The following is a 21,938-nucleotide window of genomic DNA, read 5'->3' as shown; positions in this document are numbered from 1 at the left end:
GTTAATAAAACTTACAGAACTTTCCTTTTAAATTGGAGGTTGACATAACCTGCTTTTTTGCTCTCTGAAGAAATCTTCTACATTGCTCTGTAAAGATATCTTCTACATTGCTCTGTAAGATATCTTCTACATTTGCTCTCTAAGATATCTTCTGCATTGCTCTCTGTAAAGATATCTTCTACATTGCTCTGTAAAGATATTCTACATCTAAGATATCTTCTACATTGCTCTGTGAAGAAATCTTCTACATTGCTCTCTGAAGACATCTTCTACATTGCTCTGTGAAGATATCTTCTACATTGCTTGTTCTCTGAAGATATCTTCTACATTGCTCTGTGAAGTTATCTTCTACATTGCTCTGTGAAGAAATCTTCTACATTGCTCTCTGAAGATATCTCACATTGCTCTCTTGAAGATATCTTCTACATTGCTCTGTGAAGATTTTCTCTTGGGGGGGGTGCCATCTTATTTGTTTAATTTGCATTTCAACCGTTTTATTTTCAAAAAAAAAAAACGTTTTTACCTAAGATTTCTTGTTTATATTTATTAATATAAACCAAACTTTGATGAGCTCTTTCGAATGGCGTTCTTATTTTTAAAAAAACGAGTCAATAATTTAAGAAGTTTAAGATTTTGTAACAAAATGGCTGCCTCACCTTCGTGCAAGTAACTCGACAAGCAATGTGAGAAAATAACAACTTTCATATGTAAATTATGTAGGATAGAACTATTCCACCCCTCGGGTACAGAATTTTGGGACAGAAACCTCGGCAAGCCTCGGCTTCTGACCCAAAATTCTGTACCCTCGGGTGGAATAGTTCTATCCTACATATGTACATATGAAAGAGTCAATATAATCTTTTACATTGCTCTCTGAAGATATCTTCTACATTGCTCTCTAAAGACATTTCTCTCTGAAGATATCATCTTCATTGCTCATCTGAAGATATCTTCTACATTGCTCTCTGAAGATATCTTCTACATTGGTCCTCTGAAGAAATCTTCTACGTTTGCTCTGTGAAAAATCTTCTACATTGCTCGCTGAAGACATTTCTCTCTGAAGATATCAACTACATTGCTCTCTAAAAGATATCTTCTACATTGCTCTGTGAAGAAATCTTCTACATTGCTCTCTGAAGATATCTTCTACATTGCTCTCTTAAGATATCCTCTACATTGCTCTCTCTGAAGATACCTTCTACATTGCTCTCTGAAGACATCTTCTATATTGCTCTGTAAAGATATCTTCTACATTGCTCTGTGAAGAAATCTTCTACATTGCTCTGTGAAGATATCTTCTACAATTGCTCTGTGAAGATATCTTCTACATTGCTCTGTAAAAAGATATCTTCTACATTGCTCTGTGAAGATATCTTCTACATTGCTCTGTGAAGAAATCTTCTACATTGCTCTCTGAAGATATCTTCAACAGCAAGATATCAAGGTTAAATCCCAAATTATAAAATAACTTTGTAACAAGTGAATACAAAATAAGTTTCCTTGATAATTGGATGTTTCTCTGAAGCTAACTTTACACAGATTTTCCAATATTACACCAGAGAGATATCAATGTGAAACCACATTTTTAAGATGTAAACATGCTTGTACAGTAAATACCAATGAAAAAAAAGAATACCTCAAGGCCAAAAACCTTCAGTCAAAAAGTATACAAGTCTTTAGATAGAGCTATTTGTTCCAAATGTGTGTGGGATAATTGCAGAGTATTCAGTTCTAAGGCGCCCCAAACGTTTCCTGTGCTGCGTATGTGATGTAGAGGAAGCCATCGCCATCTTTCTCTTTGTTGTACACTTCACAGATGGGAGTGGTGTTGCTCACCATTGTACGGTCATTGACCATCAAGAAGAAAGCCTGAGACGGATGTAACTGGAGTCTTCTTCTATAAGGTCAAAAGTCAAAAAGAGTTTATTATAAATGACCTTTTCAAAATGCTGTCTTGTTTTTTAATATGTTACAATATATATTTAATTACCAAATATTCTCACATGTTTATATATAATGTTCTACCCTTTGTGTAGTAGTAATTGTGATATATAAATATATAAGTAGCATTTAAAACATAATGATTGTATGTAGCTATGCCGATTATGTAACACACATCACATAGTCTACACCCATTATAGCTAATGATATATTATATGTTAATACTGTAATTTACATTTACATGTAATAAGTATTAGATCATGTTTCAATGATATAATTACATAGCTAGCTGTATAGTGTGATCCCAAGTTGAATGTTATAAAGAAGTGTGAATTGAAATGTTTAAGTTAAGGGATGGACCAACTCATCTACCAAATACAACCCAATATGCGCCCATGTCCCTATAAGCGCCCATGTCCCTATAAGCGCCCCTCCACCTTTTGAGGCCTAAATTTCAATGTTCGTCTTAATTATTAAGCATCTTTTCATATTTTCATATTATCAAATGCCCTGAGGGCTTATTGGGTCGAATACAGTACTAGTATCTTGTATTTTTTTTTCTTAGAATTTTCGGTCATGGATTTCTGTCCTATTATCTTTATATACATATGAATATATTTGAGTTCTATAATTTGTTTTTGTCTTAATTCGGCAATTAATTAATTATTGATTTAAGGAGATTATTTTTTTTCTAAATCCAAGCAAATAAAAGTCCTCGCCGAGAACTTGCTAGCCAGCCATGTTAGATAGAAACCCGGTGCCAAGGGCAGATAACTCTAACCCGCCTTAGGAGCAGTTAGAAAAGTTCACATTTTGTTAAGACAAAATGTATGTACGTAATATATATTGACTATCAATAGATTAAATATTAACAATAATTAGATAAGAGTAATTAACTAAATTATTTAAAAATGTTATAAAATCAATTAATTCTACAGATTTCCGACTTCATACCTGATAATCTTGACAAGCTCAGCCATGTTGACATTATCTGGTACGAGGAACTTGGTCTTGTCCAGTAATGGTAAGGCTGTTCTCTCTCTCATATCTCTCTATAATTACCTGGACAAGAATTAAGGACAAGGAATCTGATTGTAATTCACTAAATTTATCATAGCACTATTACTTATAAAAAAAACACTTTAGATGCTCTTTTCATCATGAAATCTTCATGATACAAAAATTTCAGTACTGTTATTTCCTGCATATTGCCCATGGGCTATACGATTTTCTACACCAGACGGTGCCTTATGTGCCGGGCTATCTACCGATGCGGGCCCCCCCCCCTCCCCCCAGGCTATCTGTGGAAACTATCACCAAATTTGGAAAATATGCGTGCTATACGCTGTAAGCTATTTCAAATGCACATAAAATTGCTAAGTAACCCTCTTACCATGCTGAAGTATTTTCACATGAGCCATATTTCTCTCATTTAAAACATATTAACAAAAAGATAGGCTATTGAAAACTTTACATGTCTTTGAATAAACCTATAGCCCCTTTGATATGAAATCACTATCATTATAGACTCACATAATATTATACTACATGTATACTGTACGTTCAAGGATAGCATCAACGTAGATAACCCGCAGGCAATCTGCCGGGTGAGGGTTATCTGGAATTTAATTTACAAAAATCATAGAAAATGCCCAATTTTGCTTCCTGCGGGGCTATACCCGTGTGGGTAATATGCAAATTACAGTAAGCAGTGCAGCATGTTGATGAATACAGATTTGTAATTAGTTTTAAATAAATAAAATATTTGGATATCTTACCGGTATTTTATCTGTATGCTGTGTTCTTATAGAATCAACGTCACCTTGTCTTTGAGCTGTAAAATCAAATTCAATAAATTCAAACATTTAATGAATTACTAGAGTTTTCAAACTTTCTACGCCCATCAAGACTCGGACTGTATTGATATTAAGCGATTTGCAAGTGTTTTTTCATTGACATATACATATGTACTTGTTTATTTTCCTTTATATTATTTGTATATTACCAGATATATTGTTGTCATATGACACATAAACTTGCATCTAAATAAAGAAAGATTAAACTAAATTCAACAGAGGTTTTTATAAATTTGTATAATATTTACATTTATATTTCTCTATATTAACAAACGGTACCAGTTAAGTAATATTTATACCTGCATGCACAATAAATGACATACAGCATGTACAATTATAAAGCTTGATTTGAAGAACATGGAAAAATACACATTTCTGTGGAAAGTTTGAGATACTCTGGACCTGACCCCAGACTTAGACATTCTAACAGATAGGGTAGATGTCTGGTGTAGGGCCAGAGCACACTAGTACTTGAAAATCTGGAATTAGCCGACACTGTTTGGTATCGAGCCTGCAGGTCATCTCCGATTCAGACTGCTTACATATCATTACCACCGAAAAGCATCACTTCAACTCACTTACCTTTGTCTTCTCAACAAATGAATAATTTATCTACTCATAGCAATCCATTTTATCATGCATGCATGTTATATTTTGTCAATTAATAGAGTAGACAGATTGTTATATTTTGGGTAGATAAATTTATTGATTTGTTGAAATGACCAAGGTAAAAGGTCCTGTCGGTGGTGCAGTCTGAATCAGAGATGACCTGGCATGATAACAAATGGTGTCGGCTAATTCCAGATTTTCAAGAACTAGTGTGCTCTGCCCCTACACCAGACATCTATCTGTTATAATATCAAATTTAATTCTAGTGTCAGGGTCAGAGTATCTCGGGCTATCTTGTGGAGTGTGCATCCCAAGGATCTTTTTCGCTCAGTAATTCGCTCAATGACATTTTGGATTTAAGCTAAGACTAGCTTGGGCTAGATGTATTAAAGTTTCTTCAAAAATGACATTGTACAAGTTCTAAACTCCCCTTCGCCAAAAGACTATGACTTCAAATTGCTTAAAAATCCATGTAAACTAGTCGATTTTAATATTAACTTTTAAATCCTTTTCCTGTTAGGGGGTCAGAGAATTTATACATCTTCTGTTATTAATCTAAAATTGTGGACAAATTTGGTACCGACATATCCATATAAGTAACCTAGACACTGATAAAAACACTGATTAAAAAGTTTCCATGGATTTAGAATATGCACAGGGTTTGCTGTCCATTCCTGTGATAATTTTTCACCTTCATTTAACAATGTAAAATTTTGTCACTGATGCTGAAATTTTACACTGGGTGGTTTTTAAATACTTATTGAGTCTTGACTTGTGGTGTTAAAAGATGGTTAGGAACAGACCACTTCCTCTGGTAGCCATGTTGATAACCTGTGGCTAGATTTTTGATTATAATCTATGAGGTTTTTATAAATTTTAAATATTTACATTTTATTTCTGAATTGCCTTTTAGTAAGTTTTTATAGTGCATGTTGAAGTTCGTCCAATTTCATGTACGAATATGAAGCTTGAATTATGTCCAAATGGAAAAATATTTAGAATTTGTAGGTTTGGATACTTGGAATGACGTACTGCGCGCTCTAAATATATTGAATCTGTGTGTAGGTAGACTTACACTCTTACTTCCTGAAATCTTGGTAGGATAGATTTTAAAAACTGGTTTATCCTTTTTGAGCCTCAAGTCAATTCCGTAAAATGACTGTCATGTCTTACGAGGTGTGGTAGATACTGGGTAACTGCGTATTCCAAATCTTTAATGGACGAATAAGTGAATTTATACACTTGCCATAGAACATTTTAATGACATGATATATAGAATGATCTAATACATTAGACGAATTTTGTTGGCCTTTGTGTATATATACATCTCCTAACGTAAACTTTCATGACCCAGACAAAACTTCATGATGAAAGCGATCCGGCCGGGTAAATAGAAAAAACCAATTGCAAAGTCCCCAAAACGCTTGATCTGCCTTTATAGGATTTACTTTTACTTGCATTCTTCCCGCTTGAATTCACGTTCCGTTTTACGTAGTAACCAGCCGCCATATTTAAAATCTAGGTCAAAATGTTACGAAAGGATTCGTCATATCTAATCCGCTAAAATACTATTTTATCAGGCCTCAAGTTATGATTTTCTTAGATAAATGGAATAATTAATACCTAAACTGTAAGAACGCATCAATGTTATCACTGTTTAGAGCAAGAAATATTAATATTATTGCACTTTTCCTTCCGCCTTCATCTGACGTCGGAAGCTGCATCAAAGAAATAACCCTTCGGAAATGAGAGTCGACAGTCAGCAAAATAACGTCCGATAAAAAAAAACGGCTGACCAGTCGACTCTCATGTTATGGGAGTACCCCTACACCAGACATCTATCTGTTATAATATCAAATTTAATTCTAGTGTCAGGGTCAGAGTATCTCGGGCTATCTTGTGGAGTGTGCATCCCTTAATCAATAACAATTAAGAGATCAAAGCCTGGTCTTAATTGTCTCCATTGTGAAAAACTTGTATACAACTCTCATCGGCTGGAGTATTTTTTTGTACTTTTTTAAAGTTGTATAAAAAATATGTGCCATAACTGGGCGAAATTTTGAACTCTTATTTGACTTTGTAAAATACTAATATTGTACAAATGTCGGTAGTGAATACCATTAATTAAAAGCTTATTTTGATTTGTGATAATGAACATTACAGCTCATATAACTTTAAAATGTCTTTACAATAGTCTAAGTTTTTTTTTTTATCAATTTAAAATGGTATGTGGAGTGGATGAAAAGAACATATTAGACTAATTGGAAATTGCGTTTCAAAACTAACATGCAAACTGGTCAATGATGTAATATCAATACGTATATGAATCATGGTATATTGATCAGTACTATAAAACATTGAAATACACGATGAGATGAACAATCAGAGATAAGGACTATTTACCAAACGTTCTTCGCTCTTTAAATGGTTTCATTTTCTCCATTGTGAGTCTTTTTTGTTTTGATCCAGCAATCTAAGTCAACTTCCGGAATGATTGTGATTGTAGATTCCAGCTATTTAACACGCACCTGCCGGTAAGGATGCGACTATATTTAAAAACTGATGAATAAACGCTTTATTTAACCTTTATTAAACCTAAGTAAAATGGAAATGTATTTCACGATTTAGAATATGTGGTATAAATTAATCTTTACCAGGCAGCGAAAAGAATTACTACAACGTTTAAATATATATTGCCAATTCTTAGAACAGCCAATATCTTCATTCGGAATCTCTTTAAAATTTCCGAAATAAATCCTACTTTCACTTTCTCTTTTCAATTAATCATGTGATTAATTACGTTTCATTATATTGCCAGTGTGTTCTACTGATATTCAGTTATAAAATGGCATATTCAGTGCCAATTGACAAACGCTATCAAGGTAAATATCAAATCGGAAAACCATTTTTCACTGGCTATAAGAATTATATTAAACCGGAAGTGGTAGCATTAACATCTTTTGACGTTTGTACATAAATACGATCCATAGGATCGGTCCTGATATCACATATCTATAGGCATTAATTAATGGAAACGATATGTTATAGTGCGTATTAAGGGGGATTTTAAATTATTTGATTAGTCATTTTCATAACATGTAGAAATCTAAATATATATGTATCTATTTAGGAATGGATATTTTTAGAAATGGTGTCATTTGTTCCCTGTATAAATAGGAAGCGGAATCGCGAATGACTAATTACAGAATCACGGTGATAGCCAGCTGTTTACCACTAGAAACTCTTCCTGAACCAACACTCCTAGGATTTGGTTTATCTTCATTATTTTCTCATCCACATCCAGTAAATAAGTAAGTACAAAGTGTAGATCTATACTGATGTCAATATTTTACTGAGGATTAATGACATGTATGTGAATACAGTATTGTAACAGGAGAGGAGAAAATGTAACGACTAGACCGGGATCCAAACCTAGTACTTCTGAACGCTAGCCGAATGCTCTACCACTGAGCTATTATCAACCTAGTCCAATCCCGCTACAGTATTAATGTTTTATACTGTACAGTTTATTTTTCTTGTAAGGTATGGTGTATATAAATGTATCATATGTGTAAGAGTTGCTGCTTTCAAATTTAACATGTTGCTCAATCAATAGAGTATAAGATGTACATTATATAAGTTACAATGTTGTAAATGTATGCGTACATGCATATTTATTATTTATCCTGCAACTGTCCCGCATACCATTAAAACAACATGGGTACATGTACACAAGATTTTCCATTTATTAGTCCCACCTTCCAGTGATTGTGACATTCTGTTTTGACATGATTATATATATATAATTGTAATGTTACAATGGTGACACCCTTATATCTCTACGGTCTAAAAGTCCGAAGGCCCGTTAGTCCGATGGTCCAATAGTCCGAAGGCCCGTTAGTCCGAAGGCCCAATAGTCCGAAGGCCCGTTAGTCCGAAAATTAGTAAATATTGCAAGTTATATACTAGTAGTTGATATAATTAAACGTACTGTTGTATTTTCAGAAAACATTTTTCTGCACTGCTGATCTGACAATTTCTATGGAAAATTTTCTATAAAAAAAAAATCAAAATAAAAAATGATAATAAAAAAAAGTTTGAAATATGTTATATTTGATAAGATATCTCTCAAACATACGTTCTATGAATTATGTTACAAGCATACAAGCTTTAAGATGTCCGATTGTAGGCCTTATGTACAATGTAATTTGATTGCATTATGATTAACGTTTCTCCTTTTTTTACCAAAAAATGATCTTTATTATACCTGTAAACGTCATTATATTGTACAATATATACATGTATTTAATGACTTATTTTTGCGTTTCCTTCCCCTTTCTTTGACTTGTTTATTCTACCCTTATTGATAGAAATAGTCGCATAATGATATTTAGATGTCACACAGGTTGCGTTGTACATATAGAATGCAAATACTCTTTGATACGTTTAAGTATTTCAAGATTATACTCTTTTTTAAAATCGCAACATTTTCGTTGTTTATTACATTTTTTCGTTATAGTTTACCTTAGCACAACAAATTTTTTGCATCGAAAACTGTAGAAACGTTTGTATCATTTCGGGTACAGTACTGTTCGCATATAAATTCCAGTTATATTATCTGTTTTCGGACTATCGGGCCTTTGAACTATTGGGCCTTCGGACTAACGGACCTTAGGACTAATGGGCCTTTGGAATAACGGGCCTTCGGACTATTGGGTCGTAGGGATATAAGGCGGTCACCGTTACAATCACCATAAAGAGGGATGAATCTTTGAACAGTAAGTTGTACATAATTGTACTTTCCCGACATCATTTTTGATTTCTCGAAACCAACTTATTCTACAATGTTGTACATGTACATTTGGCTATACTGTGTATAGAGGAGCAGTTTTTAATATGCACCAATGTGGTGTGGGGGCACTACAGTTTCTCTTCAGATATTACAGAATACTAGGCATCTTCATTCTATTTAATGTAAAACATTGTACCCATTTAGAGTCCAGATTGAAGCTGGTCAACCATCAGTGGTCAGGCAGCTCGATTGGTAACTGCCATTCCCCTACCTACAAATTACTCATCTGTGTAAAAAATGTGTAAAAAATGTGAAAAAGTCGAAAACAAAAATGCATAAATTGTAGGTAAGGGATGGCTAGTGTTCAGATCTAGAGGTCCTGGTTTTGAACCCTGATCTGGCTGCTACGTTTTCTCATTTCCTTTCCATTTCCTCCAAATTGAAAATTTGTCACCCAACTGACAAAAATAATTACGGTGGTGGTATAAGGGTCTCGTGTACCGTCAGGAATTCGGATTTCTTGTTGAATTTTGGCTCAAATTTTAATTTTGAAATGAGAAAATTAAAGTAACAGCCTGCATGTTCAAAATTTAGATTCAATCATTAATCTCTAAAGTTTATTCAGTTAACATTGATGTCAAAACATGTTATATTATACATTTATGGACTTTTGATGACACTAAAAGTAAGTTCGATAGGGATCTTTGATGCATGTATGTATAGTTACAACACTAAATATTTAAAAAAAAAAATTCTATCAGCACATAATACATTTTTTTGAAATAAAAACTAAACAAGATACAGATACCTGTATTTATTTATGTTCATTTTGAAAAGAATTTTACCTTTTATTTTTCTTTCATCACATAAATTGTATATCTGTTGTATGTAAAGCCCATTTAAACTTCATTATTTCGTCTATTTAACTTTGTTTGATAAGTACTTACAGTGGATGTGGATTTTTTCCCTTATTTAGGTCTGTGGAACCTGCTGGTATACATATGGCTTCCAAAACAATAATTAAGGGTGACCCTCCAAATGGAATCATCAAAGAAGATTTGAAACTTCCAAAATGCTTTTCTTCAAGACTTGCCTTTATGCTGTACAATGTCCTTTCGAAGGAAGTAAGTATATATTTTTGTGCATTGTATACATTTTAAAGTGGATTGTAATAAGAAATTTGTATACTAATATAATGATAATATTGTTATAGATAATACTTTATTTGCATTTGCTAATCTAATCAAGTTTTAAAGGTATGGATTTTGAATTTATTTCTTTCACAAGTAAATTTTAATACAGGTGGATATAGTAATAACAGTCAGGAGATATCACATATGTAGTTAAGATAACTGGTGATTTCAAATTTGCATGTTCATGGATTTAAACTATTCATTAAAGACATTCTCCCCTACTTCCCTCCTCCCCTCCTCCCCTCTACTTCCCCACGCTCACCACTAAAACAAAGAACATCAACAAAAATAAAAGAAACAAATCTAAATCACAATTAAACAAAACTAATTAGAAATTGTACTCATGCAACTGATATACCGTATCTTTTCATACACAATACAGTTTTATACCCCAACTTTCCTTTTACATAGTGTTTACATTAGTACCCGAAGGTTTCCTTTTACATAGTGTTTACATAAGTAGCATGAAATGTGAGTTAGCAGAGATTTGCTTACTGTAATAAGTTACAATGCTTTTTTTTTCTTCACCGGAATCTGTATTATCATATTGTGCATTATCAAACTTTTGTGGTTTTTACTTTTTTGAAGTGATTTAAAGAAATAGTATCTTACTGGAACATATATATATATAGCGCCTATAAACTTTTAACTTAAGTTCAAATATAGGAACAAGTTACATGTCACAATGCAGGATTATGTATGTGTATCTATAGATAAAAATTATTACTGCAATTTCCATTATAAACCATCCCAGTAAAACACCTAAAGGAAGATGTACTTACATAGTATTGGCTTAGTACCACTTACCTGATTTATTAAGATAATTATCTGGAAGTTATAGGGGATTAAAAACAAACCACTGCCGAAAATATTTTTTCTTATCAGGATCATGATCTCATATGATCAGTAATTGAAATATATCCATAGAACAACAGAATAATCAATCCAGTAATAGAATCAGAATACGACTCTAGATAAAACGACATAAGATATCAAGAAATGATTTGTAACTTACATTGTATTAACAAGATTATGTCTTGCTGACAATTTAACCTAGCATTAGTTCTTGACCCAGATTAATATATAATATTTACTAACCTAGCTTTACTACTTAGTAAGCATTGTGCAAGTCTTGAAGCCCTTAATTGCCGATAATTAATTACTGGTTTAGTCAATTATTTTGACCTGTAGCTATCAAATTAGCAATTCGTAAATGGTCTAGTCCATTGCCTTCTCCCATCTGTTATTACCGTTATGGTCTTGCCTTTAGCAACAGCCTCTAATTTCAACTATTGTTATCAATTCATACCTGACCAACCAGTTGCTACCAATTCATTGCAACAAATATAGCTTTTCTTTAGGTTGTAATCTTAACTTGTTGTTACCAATTCAGTTTTGCTCTATGTAGTGACTTTGATCTGTTGCTACCATTTCATCTTTGCTCTATGTAGTGACCTTGATCTGTTGCAATCAATTAAGCTCTGCTCTATGTAGTGACCTTGATCTGTTGTTACCAATTCATCTTTGCTTTATGTAGTGACCTTGATCTGTTGCTACCAATTCAGCTTTGCTCTATGTAGTGACCTTGATCTGTTGCTACCAATTCAGCTTTGCTCTATGTAGTGACCTTGATCTGTTGCTACCAATTCAGCTTTGCTCTATGTAGTGACCTTGATCTGTTGCTACCAATTCAGCTTTGCTCTATGTAGTGACCTTGATCTGTTGCTACCAATTCAGCTCTGCTCTATGTAGTGGCCTTGGTCTGTTGCTACCAATTCAGCTTTGCTCTATGTAGTGACCTTGATCTGTTGTTACCAATTCAGCTTTGCTCTATGTAGTGACCTTGATCTGTTGCTACCAATTCAGTTTAGCTCTATGTAGTGACCTTGATCTGTTGTTACCAATTCAGCTTTGCTCTAAGTTGTGACCTTGATCTGTTGGTACCAATTCAGTTTTGCTCTATGTAGTGACCTTGATCTGTTGTTACCAATTCAGCTTTGCTCTAAGTTGTGACCTTGATCTGTTGTTACCAATTCAGTTTTGCTCTATGTAGTGACCTTGATCTGTTGTTACCAATTCAGCTTTGCTCTATGTAGTGACCTTGATCTGTTGCTACCAATTCAGCTTTGCTCTATGTAGTGGCCTTGGTCTGTTGCTACCAATTCAGCTTTTCTCTAAGTTGTGACCTTGATCTGTTGTTACCAATTCAGTTTTGCTCTATGTAGTGACCTTGATCTGTTGCTACCAATTCAGTTTAGCTCTATGTAGTGACCTTGATCTGTTGCTACCAATTCAGCTTTGCTCTAAGTTGTGACCTTGATCTGTTGTTACCAATTCAGCTTTGCTCTAAGTTGTGACCTTGATCTGTTGTTACCAATTCATCTTTGCTTTATGTAGTGACCTTGATCTGTTGCTACCAATTCAGCTTTGCTCTATGTAGTGACCTTGATCTGTTGCTACCAATTCAGCTCTGCTCTATGTAGTGGCCTTGGTCTGTTGCTACCAATTCAGTTTTTCTCTAAGTTGTGACCTTGATCTGTTGTTACCAATTCAGTTTTGCTCTATGTAGTGACCTTGATCTGTTGCTACCAATTCAGCTTTGCTCTAAGTTGTGACCTTGATCTGTTGTTACCAATTCAGTTTTGCTCTATGTAGTGGCCTTGGTCTGTTGCTACCAATTCAGGTTTACTCTAAGTTGTGACCTTGATCTGTTGTTACCAATTCAGTTTTGCTCTATGTAGTGGCCTTGATCTGTTGCTACCAATTCAGTTTAGCTCTATGTAGTGACCTTGATCTGTTGTTACCAATTCAGCTTTGCTCTATGTAGTGACCTTGGTCTGTTGCTACCAATTCAGTTTTGCTCTATGTAGTGACCTTGATCTGTTGCTACCAATTCAGTTTTGCTCTATGTAGTGACCTTGATCTGTTGTTACCAATTCAGCTTTGCTCTATGTAGTGACCTTGATCTGTTGCTACCAATTCAGCTCTGCTCTATGTAGTGACCTTGGTCTGTTGCTACCAATTCAGTTTTTCTCTAAGTTGTGACCTTGATCTGTTGTTACCAATTCAGTTTTGCTCTATGTAGTGACCTTGATCTGTTGCTACCAATTCAGTTTAGCTCTATGTAGTGACCTTGATCTGTTGCTACCAATTCAGTTTTGCTCTATGTAGTGACCTTGATCTGTTGTTACCAATTCAGCTTTGCTCTATGTAGTGACCTTGATCTGTTGCTACCAATTCAGTTTTGCTCTATGTAGTGACCTTGGTCTGTTGCTACCAATTCAGGTTTACTCTAAGTTGTGACCTTGATCTGTTGTTACCAATTCAGTTTTGCTCTATGTAGTGACCAATTCAGCTCTGCTCTATGTAGTGACCTTGGTCTGTTGCTACCAATTCAGTTTTTCTCTAAGTTGTGACCTTGATCTGTTGTTACCAATTCAGTTTTGCTCTATGTAGTGACCTTGATCTGTTGTTACCAATTCAGTTTTGCTCTATGTAGTGACCTTGATCTGTTGTTACCAATTCAGCTTTGCTCTATGTTGTGATCTAGATCTTATAACTTATAAACGATACGCAATTAAAGCAGCTACTATTAATTATGACCCAGATGAAACGCAATTATGATTTTAATTTACTGACTTAAAAAATGTTGCTCTTCTAACTAAACGAACGAGACTGTCAGAAGAAGGAGAATGACGACCATAAAACAAATAATCAGAAAGTACCTAATTTTGGCAAGTTCAACAAGTTTTATCCACTTTTTCCATTCGTTAGTGAATGTTCTGAGATAATACTTCTTTTTACCATAAGCAATAGGTCTCTTTACTTTATAGTAAATTGGAATCAAATTAACCAAAACCGTTACATTTAACCATGTAAGCATCTGGTATATATATAGTGTATAAATAAAAAGAATATTTCATTGTCAATTCTGTTGTATTGACCTCATGATGTTCAAATAGTCCAAATATCATTGCTTGTTTATTTACGACAAAGGGAATAATAAGAACACCTAGTGAAGCTTCTAAGCTTGTCAGAAAATTTTGAACCTCTTTGCATTCCCATAAAATATGGATAATTGTCTTCCTTACTATATTGCAAAAAGTACAATGTGGGTTATTTGTGAGACCAATCTTGTAAATAAAAGAGTTGGTCTATAAAATATGATGTTTTATTCAAAATTGTAACCATTGAAATTTAGTATTGAGAGTTACCTTGAATGGAAGAGAATATATTTTTTTCCATGTGTCACTATTGAAGTCAAATATAGTTCCCCAATTACTCTGAAATAGATAAGTTCTTTCCTTGATACAAATTGTACGAACTTTCAAGGAGTGTTGTTATGGTGAGAGGGAGTCCAATATAATTAATGATCCGACTTTTGGGGACGGGGGTCGCCATACTTGACTCCCTGCTGATAAAATATTTAATTTGCCTACTTGTTTTTTTATAAAAAAAAAGAAAAACAAAGAAACAAGAACAGAGTGACAGGATGAACAAAGCATTTTCATTCGTTCAACATTTTCAGAATGACTACAATTACTATCCACATACACAGTCAAAACAGTAAATTAGTAAATCAGAAATTGCAATTGTACAATTTGCCGTGCTTTTCGCTAACATGGAACATACATATACAATATGGTGAAGCAATCATTGGTATGCCTCTTACAATTACGGAGATTATTTGTATGTAACTTTGGGCGCAGAATAATAATATTAATAAACACACACACATAGAACAAAGACAAAAGGTCTTGGTTTTGTAAATTTTGTGACGTTAAACTTTGAATTTAGCACGTGGTGCTGTCTTGACGTAGCCCGGCTACTGTACATGTATACATTTATAAATCGAATTGTCGCGACGAGTGCATGCCTGCGCATGTGTTTAAGTGTGTTAATAGACAGAGACAATACGAAATTACCTTCTAACCCGTGCTTGTTACCATCTTACTCAGTATAGTCTTACACATTTTGTTGAAAGGCCTATAGTAATGTGTTAACGTTTGCTAACTTTGGGATTAATTTCAGATGATACTTTATGAATCTCGTTGCTTTTTTTTAATTTGGTAGACATTGCTTGCAAAATAAATCGTCTGTGACTCGTTTCATTAAATTTCATCATGAAATAAACATTATCTTTTTATCTATGTTAATTTGGTTGAGGAATATCAACCACATGATTTATCGTATACGATGTGTCGTGTGTTGTAGGAATGCGATGCTCTCATCAAACACACTAAGAAGATGGGGTACGAGGAAGCTTTGGTGAATGTGGGATTTGGAAGGTAGGTCTCTGCGCTTAACGCAATCATGTTTGCATTATATAGTATCCATCCACTTGGTGTATCATTATCTATTTGTTGAATGCACGTATTCTGTAAATACCATATACCAGCCACTTAAATTCGCCAATCAAAAATCTTTACAAAGCAAAGAAAATTTGAAAGAATTGATGTATTGCAATTTGATTATATAAAATATAAAAAAGGCACCTTTATCTTTTTTATGGATCGATTTTTGCAACTACTACTATCTATATATAATACATTGATGTCCCACGGAAAAAAATCTCACGATGATAACCGCTTCGATGGTTCTATCTGGCCATAACAAAATAAATACAACAAATATGGATAGTTTCAGTTATACGATATATAGACAGATTATGGTAATTGACTATGGCTGATAATGATATATGGAACATACGTTTAAAATGTTGAAGTTGCATGTTAATAATGTGATATAGGGATGATTATTAAGTTAAATAAATGATCTGATCGGAGGTTTTTCAATTTGTTTCCAAACTATTGTATCACTTGTTTCATTAAGCGAGAAGAAAAATGTTACACTTCAAGGCAACCCTTTTTTCATCATAATTATTTTACAGTGATATTCTTTATATCATAACCTTCGTTTCATTCCGTCAGTACAGATTTACTTCCCTTCGTTTTACTCCGTCAGTAGATGTATTAAAAGGATGTTGCAATAAATGGAAATACTGGTATATACTATTTACTGTTCTGGCCAATACTACCGATATCCTTGTGTCTCTAATGTCCAGGCAGAAGAAAATGACAGATGTACGGAACAGCGAACGGTGTATCTGGGACACCTTTGAAGAATCCGGAAATATATTCAATCGGATCAAACCTTATCTTCCACCCGTGTGGAAACATCGCAAGATTGTTGCACTGAATGAAAGGTGAGACCTTAGTGTTTGAATAATTTCATTGTTATGAAAGTTATATTTAATTTCTGATATAAAATAATTTGGAATTTCTGTTGTTTCTTGTTATGCAATCTCTATTAATAAATGAAAACTAGGAATTTTGTTTAAAATAAACTTAAAACCAAATTATTTTCGCTACGACTTACAATGAAATTCACGTTTTATGCAAAACATTTTTCACGATGATATAATTTCGCGATTGACAGTAAACAAGCTCTAATAAAATAGTGGTTGGTTCGTTTTCACGGTGCGTTATATTAACGAACTCTAATTGGACACAAAACGCGATAGTTAATCGAATACGAACATAAGTTGGTATAATGAAATAAGATGGTTTTGTTTTTGCTGAAGATTGAGAGTACTGTACTACCAGCCTGGCCAATACTTTAAGCCTCACTTTGACGGCGAATACAGGCGCCCAAACGGGGAGAGGAGTTACATCACCATCCAGGTCTATCTTAACGAGGTAGGCTTATAATAAAGAGGCATTTACCCAAGCATTGTTGCTATACCATTGTCTGTGTATGATATGATACATAATGCCTATATAAGTTAAATGTAACAATAAAACAAACAAAAAAGAAAAAAGAAATAGGTTATTTGAAAATATTTTTTTGTGGTTCGAAATGAATATAAAGGGATATGTATATTTTGCCAAACAATGAAGAGTTCAAATCTGACTATAAAGACAATGTCGTTATAGCCATTGTGTGCCGTTTATACACAGGTCAAATTGTGTGAAAAGTTGGGACTTGGAGAAGGTCGCTAAGGCATGTTTAACTGTACTTTACTCAGGTTAACCGAAGAAAGTTCCTAAAATATTTCACCCTGTATCTAATTTTGACCCGAAAAAATGGGGGAACAACATGGGAACCAACACTTTTAAGCTCTACATATACATAATGTATTCCATTGCCAACATATGATTACTAAAATACATTGAATACATGCAAACAATGCTATTCATTTTATATTTAAAATTTCAACACTGACTCACCGACGGTAATAATTAATGTGTTCAATTTGTTCAGGGATTTAAGGGTGGAGAGACAACATTTATGGATGCACCAGACAAGGAACTGTGCCCAGTTGTTCCAAAAACAGGTGAGTAATATAGTCTGATGATTTCGTTCAAGGGGGTCAAAATAAGTCTGTCCAGACAAGAACCTTTAAACCTGTTGTGATACATGTATCTTGATAAAACCTGCAGCTAACTTTCATAATCGTTTTCAGTTTACAGTGTACTACATTAATATGAATTTGATCTGTATTTATCTTGACCCAATTAAAGAAAAACTAAAACTTTAAAAGTTCCACCATTTTCTTGATCGGGCGGGTTTTTTTTAAGTATGAATGATAAAAGTTGCATTCTGTTTACTCGATCGGACAACAAATACGTATAATACACTGAATTAGTTTTCTTAGAAAAAGTTTATTTGTTTCAAATACTTTGCGTCTAGTCGATATCAACACACTATTCAAAACGGTCAAAGTGATGGCATACGTACGTGTCAAAATACACCATGTTTCATAAGGTTTTGTCCTGATGTGTTAGTTCGTGATATCATAGAGTCACAGCCGTCCTATAAGGACACCCACTCATTGAAATGCATTATATCTTGAAACTTTCTCGACTTGTTATATTCAGATATTGTCATCAAAAAGCGACTGTACAAACTGTATACATGATCTCGAATTTTGTCTTTTATTTCTGTGATAGGTTCGGTTTTGGTGTTTCAACATGACATATTACACGAGGGCTCTACACTGATAGCTGGTGAGAAATATACTATACGGACGGACGTTATGTATTCTGCCGCCCAGATCGATCCGATCGAGGAAAGTGCTCTATTAGAGGAATACAAAACTCTCATGAACAAATCTGATACTGAGAACAAACCCAAAGAGGACCCAGATGTTAAGGATAAGCACACAGAAGATCCCGATGTCAAGTCATGTGTTGATAAGGTTGAGGGTCTCGATATCAAATGAAGTGTCTTTCACTGCTGACTTCAATTAAACTTTTTACCAAGTGGGTTGTTTATTTAAGTATACAACATGACAATTTTTCATTGTATAAATGTTTCGTTGTTTCTGTGGTTGCTATGAGACCACAGATATAAAAAAACAAATACTGCTTTATATATCATCATATCTTTCCACGGAATTAAAAAGTTCCCAACCGAGACAGAAAGTACTCACGAATATTTCATGTTATTCAGTATGTGTGACTGTATAGTAAATCACAATGTTAATTAATCTTCACACAGTAAGTGTTACAATAATCATTAAGCATTGTATTGTCGTTATGAATCCTAGGTCTTTCATATTTTGTATACATACCTTTGTATGTATAAAAATGACTTTTATAATTAAGTAAATATTCATCTGTTGTGTTTTAAATATATTTGTGTGAAATCAAGCTTCTGTTAATCTATCCATTTGAATGTTTTTCATAATTTCTGTCCATCGAATAACGAAAGAATATCATGTATAGATTGCTATGACATTGATACTTCAGTACTGAACAACCTTTGATACTTTTCTATTAAAGTTGTAGTCTTGTCAATGTCTCGTTACAACTTAGATCAAATAGTTTTTTGTGATTTTCAAAAATATATTGTCTCTATCTGTAACAAGTACAAAATATTTAAGAAAATACCTATTTGGCATGTACTTCTTACAGTTTTTCAAAAATCATAATTTGTGTGGGCGTTGTTATATCCAGTAAAATTGTAAGACGCAAGGTAATAAGTAGCATTTCATCGTTAGTTTTCACTTGAATTATGTGTTTAGTCTCCTATTTTGGAATCGATAGAATGTTTTAAGCCTTGTTAAGAAAATGTCATTTTTACATAATTTATTATTTCACTGCCGTTGTGATTGTTTCCGGTATAAATGTGCTGTATAGATAATTATATTTGCTGGTATGAAAATCGCAATTTAGACTAAAACAGAGAAATTTTGTTTTAACAATTTAAAAACTTTCGTAATTTTATTATAATTATATAAAATTCATCCTATTGGCAATTTTTGCGTATTAACTGTTCGCAACCTTAGCAATATCTGCCGAAACCAGCGAGATATAAACACTGTGAAAATAACTAGCTATATATATGGTTACTTGTTTGTAATATTTATTAAACTAGTTATAAAATTTGAGATGCGACGATCCGTTAGCATATCATTAATTTAAAAGTTTAATAAAAGTCATATTGCGTACGATTCTATTATATTCATACAAAAATTGCCAAAACTTTTATTTTCATTACTAAATAAGAGTAACGAAATCAGGCCCTGTCTGACGTTTCCGTCAACAGACAATCAGTCTACGTCATATTTTGTTTATGACGTCATTATTACCTGGCACGTCACAATAAGTTAGTGTTAGTACACGTGTGTTTATCGATATTTATGAGGTCACTGGACTGGCTAGTTTTGTGATCAATATATTTCATGTAGTTATGTTAAACTGATAATTTACGATGAAGTTACCTATGAGTGTGCCCTGTTTTTAATATGATGTAAATTGAACATTGTTCAGTTGTTCTGTAGGTTTGCCCCTTACGATATAGTTCTATTATAGTAATTGGTTTCAATTTAACATATTTGTTGAGAGATATACACGTCAGATTATACGTTTTCGTTGGCCTCTGACAAGGATTTAAAGTATTTAGGTATAACTAGTTGTTTGTTTATATTTATATATGTTGTTTCCTATAATGGATACTTTAAGGTTTACAAAAGCATGGATGTTGGTTCCTTGTGTTGATTTTAAATTTTACATTTTGTTCTTGTATCAGATTCATTTTAACACACTTTAAAAATACCAATTTAAACTACATGTATATAATTTCCCTTTTAAAATATATTTCCATTAGCCTCAGTTATGTGTCGAAGCGTATTGAAGGCACTTTGATATTTTTTTCTCACATTTTCATGTTATTATTTCAAGGTATTTTTAAAATTTCGGAATACTATTTGCAAAATTCGATGTTATAACACAATTATGGAAGTTCACCCGAAATTTTAAGATAACAGCTTGAGATTTGAAATTACTATTGTGACAGGAGCATGATTTCATAGTTACGGAAGTAAGATTTTAAATTAAATGTGCAATATCTTAACTCATTCAAGAAGATGTTTGACAGTGAATACAGAAAATAGTGGTATTACGTGTTCTTTGGTTGTAGGAAGTTGATTACTACTTCTGTATATTGTCTTAATTACTTTATGTCGTAAAAAGCAGCTGACCACCTCTTTAAAGATTTATATAACAACAGATTCAATATCATTTATAAATGTTTTAGTTTTGTTCTTGTTGATGAATCCATTAATTATGAGAAATTTCTCTTGTTATAAGAATTGAATAGTATCTGTGATAATGTTCTATTTTTCTCAAATGAGTTAATTAAAACGTAAAATGTCGTTGTAATGAAATGAAAAGTATAATAGCATGTAATAAAATTATTTTTAGTAGCTTTTGTTATGAATATTTTTGCTCTGCAACAATTTTTTTCGGAATTTTGAATTTCTGAAATTGATGGATGTAGCCATGTTTTAATGTGAAACATGGGGCCAAAAAAGAATTGATTGATATAAAATATAATACTATCAAACAAGTATACAATTAATTGTTGATAATGAAAATCTGCAGAAGAAGACATTGTTGCCGACTGAAATTTGTTAGTTAGGTTGCAACTACGTTGATTCGGGGTACAATCGGCATATGACTTTAATTAGCTTATAGTATCAGAAACGTTATAGCGAATTTCTGTTATAACTACTTATTCGGGATTCGTTATAGCAAAGTTTTACTGTAATATACATATGAAGACTGAATGTAATGCCGCTTTTATGTATTTATAAATACACAATATTAACATCGAGAATGGACAGTTGTCCTTTTTGGATAATAATATCCCTTCACTTCCAAAGGATGAAGCTATATGGATTTTGCTCAATTGACCTCTAATCATTGTACATGTAAAAACGCAATGAATATGTGCTGTTTTGAGATCTACCTTGGTCCGTAGTTACAAGATGGCATATACTGCACTTTACAATAGTCACGAGACTATATACCTTTAATTAAGGCTTCCTTCGCTGCATGAGGCAGTGCCGTCCTTGATGTTCGTGAGTTTAGTGTCATTGTTGTGTTATCCATTCATGGACTATGCGAAAACCCCTTGACCTATCTCAGAGATTTTCTATGAAAGTTACAGAGAGCGGCGCCAAACTTCAAAGCCTTCAGTATTGCTAGCCCATTTGCGTCACCATATTGTTTCCCCCCCCCCCCAGACTGGTCACATAAT

At 33.4% G+C, this 21,938-nt stretch overlaps 2 protein-coding genes across 5 annotated transcripts; one reads left to right on the top strand and one right to left on the bottom strand.

Moving 5' to 3' along the window:
* Positions 1-862: 862 nt before the first annotated feature.
* LOC138329117 (microtubule-associated proteins 1A/1B light chain 3A-like) lies at positions 863-6,950 on the bottom strand. Its single transcript, XM_069275871.1, is given in 5 exon segments — positions 863-1,897; positions 2,896-2,969; positions 2,971-3,003; positions 3,720-3,775; positions 6,810-6,950. Coding segments are annotated over 5 exon segments (369 nt in total). The 5' UTR covers positions 6,850-6,950; the 3' UTR covers positions 863-1,731.
* A 194-nt stretch (positions 6,951-7,144) lies between these two features.
* On the top strand, positions 7,145-21,102 carry LOC138329116 (uncharacterized). 4 transcript variants are annotated; one of them, XM_069275867.1, is made up of 8 exons: positions 7,145-7,288; positions 7,584-7,717; positions 10,175-10,322; positions 15,606-15,679; positions 16,456-16,596; positions 16,975-17,089; positions 17,655-17,727; positions 18,344-21,102. In XM_069275867.1, the coding sequence occupies exons 2-8, from the start codon at positions 7,599-7,601 to the stop codon at positions 18,613-18,615; spliced, it is 942 nt and encodes a 313-aa protein (XP_069131968.1). In that variant the 5' UTR covers positions 7,145-7,288; positions 7,584-7,598; the 3' UTR covers positions 18,616-21,102. The 4 variants fall into 4 exon arrangements, with proteins under 4 accessions (XP_069131968.1, XP_069131971.1, XP_069131969.1 ...); XM_069275870.1 differs by lacking the exon at positions 7,584-7,717 and having other exon boundaries at positions 7,264-7,288; XM_069275868.1 differs by lacking the exon at positions 7,145-7,288 and having other exon boundaries at positions 7,470-7,717.
* The last annotated feature ends 836 nt before the right edge of the window (positions 21,103-21,938 follow it).

The sequence above is a fragment of the Argopecten irradians genome, chromosome 8 (assembly GCF_041381155.1).
Source record: "Argopecten irradians isolate NY chromosome 8, Ai_NY, whole genome shotgun sequence".
Classification (NCBI taxonomy): Eukaryota; Metazoa; Mollusca; class Bivalvia; order Pectinida; family Pectinidae; genus Argopecten; species Argopecten irradians.
This window is presented reverse-complemented; position numbering and strand designations above follow the sequence as displayed.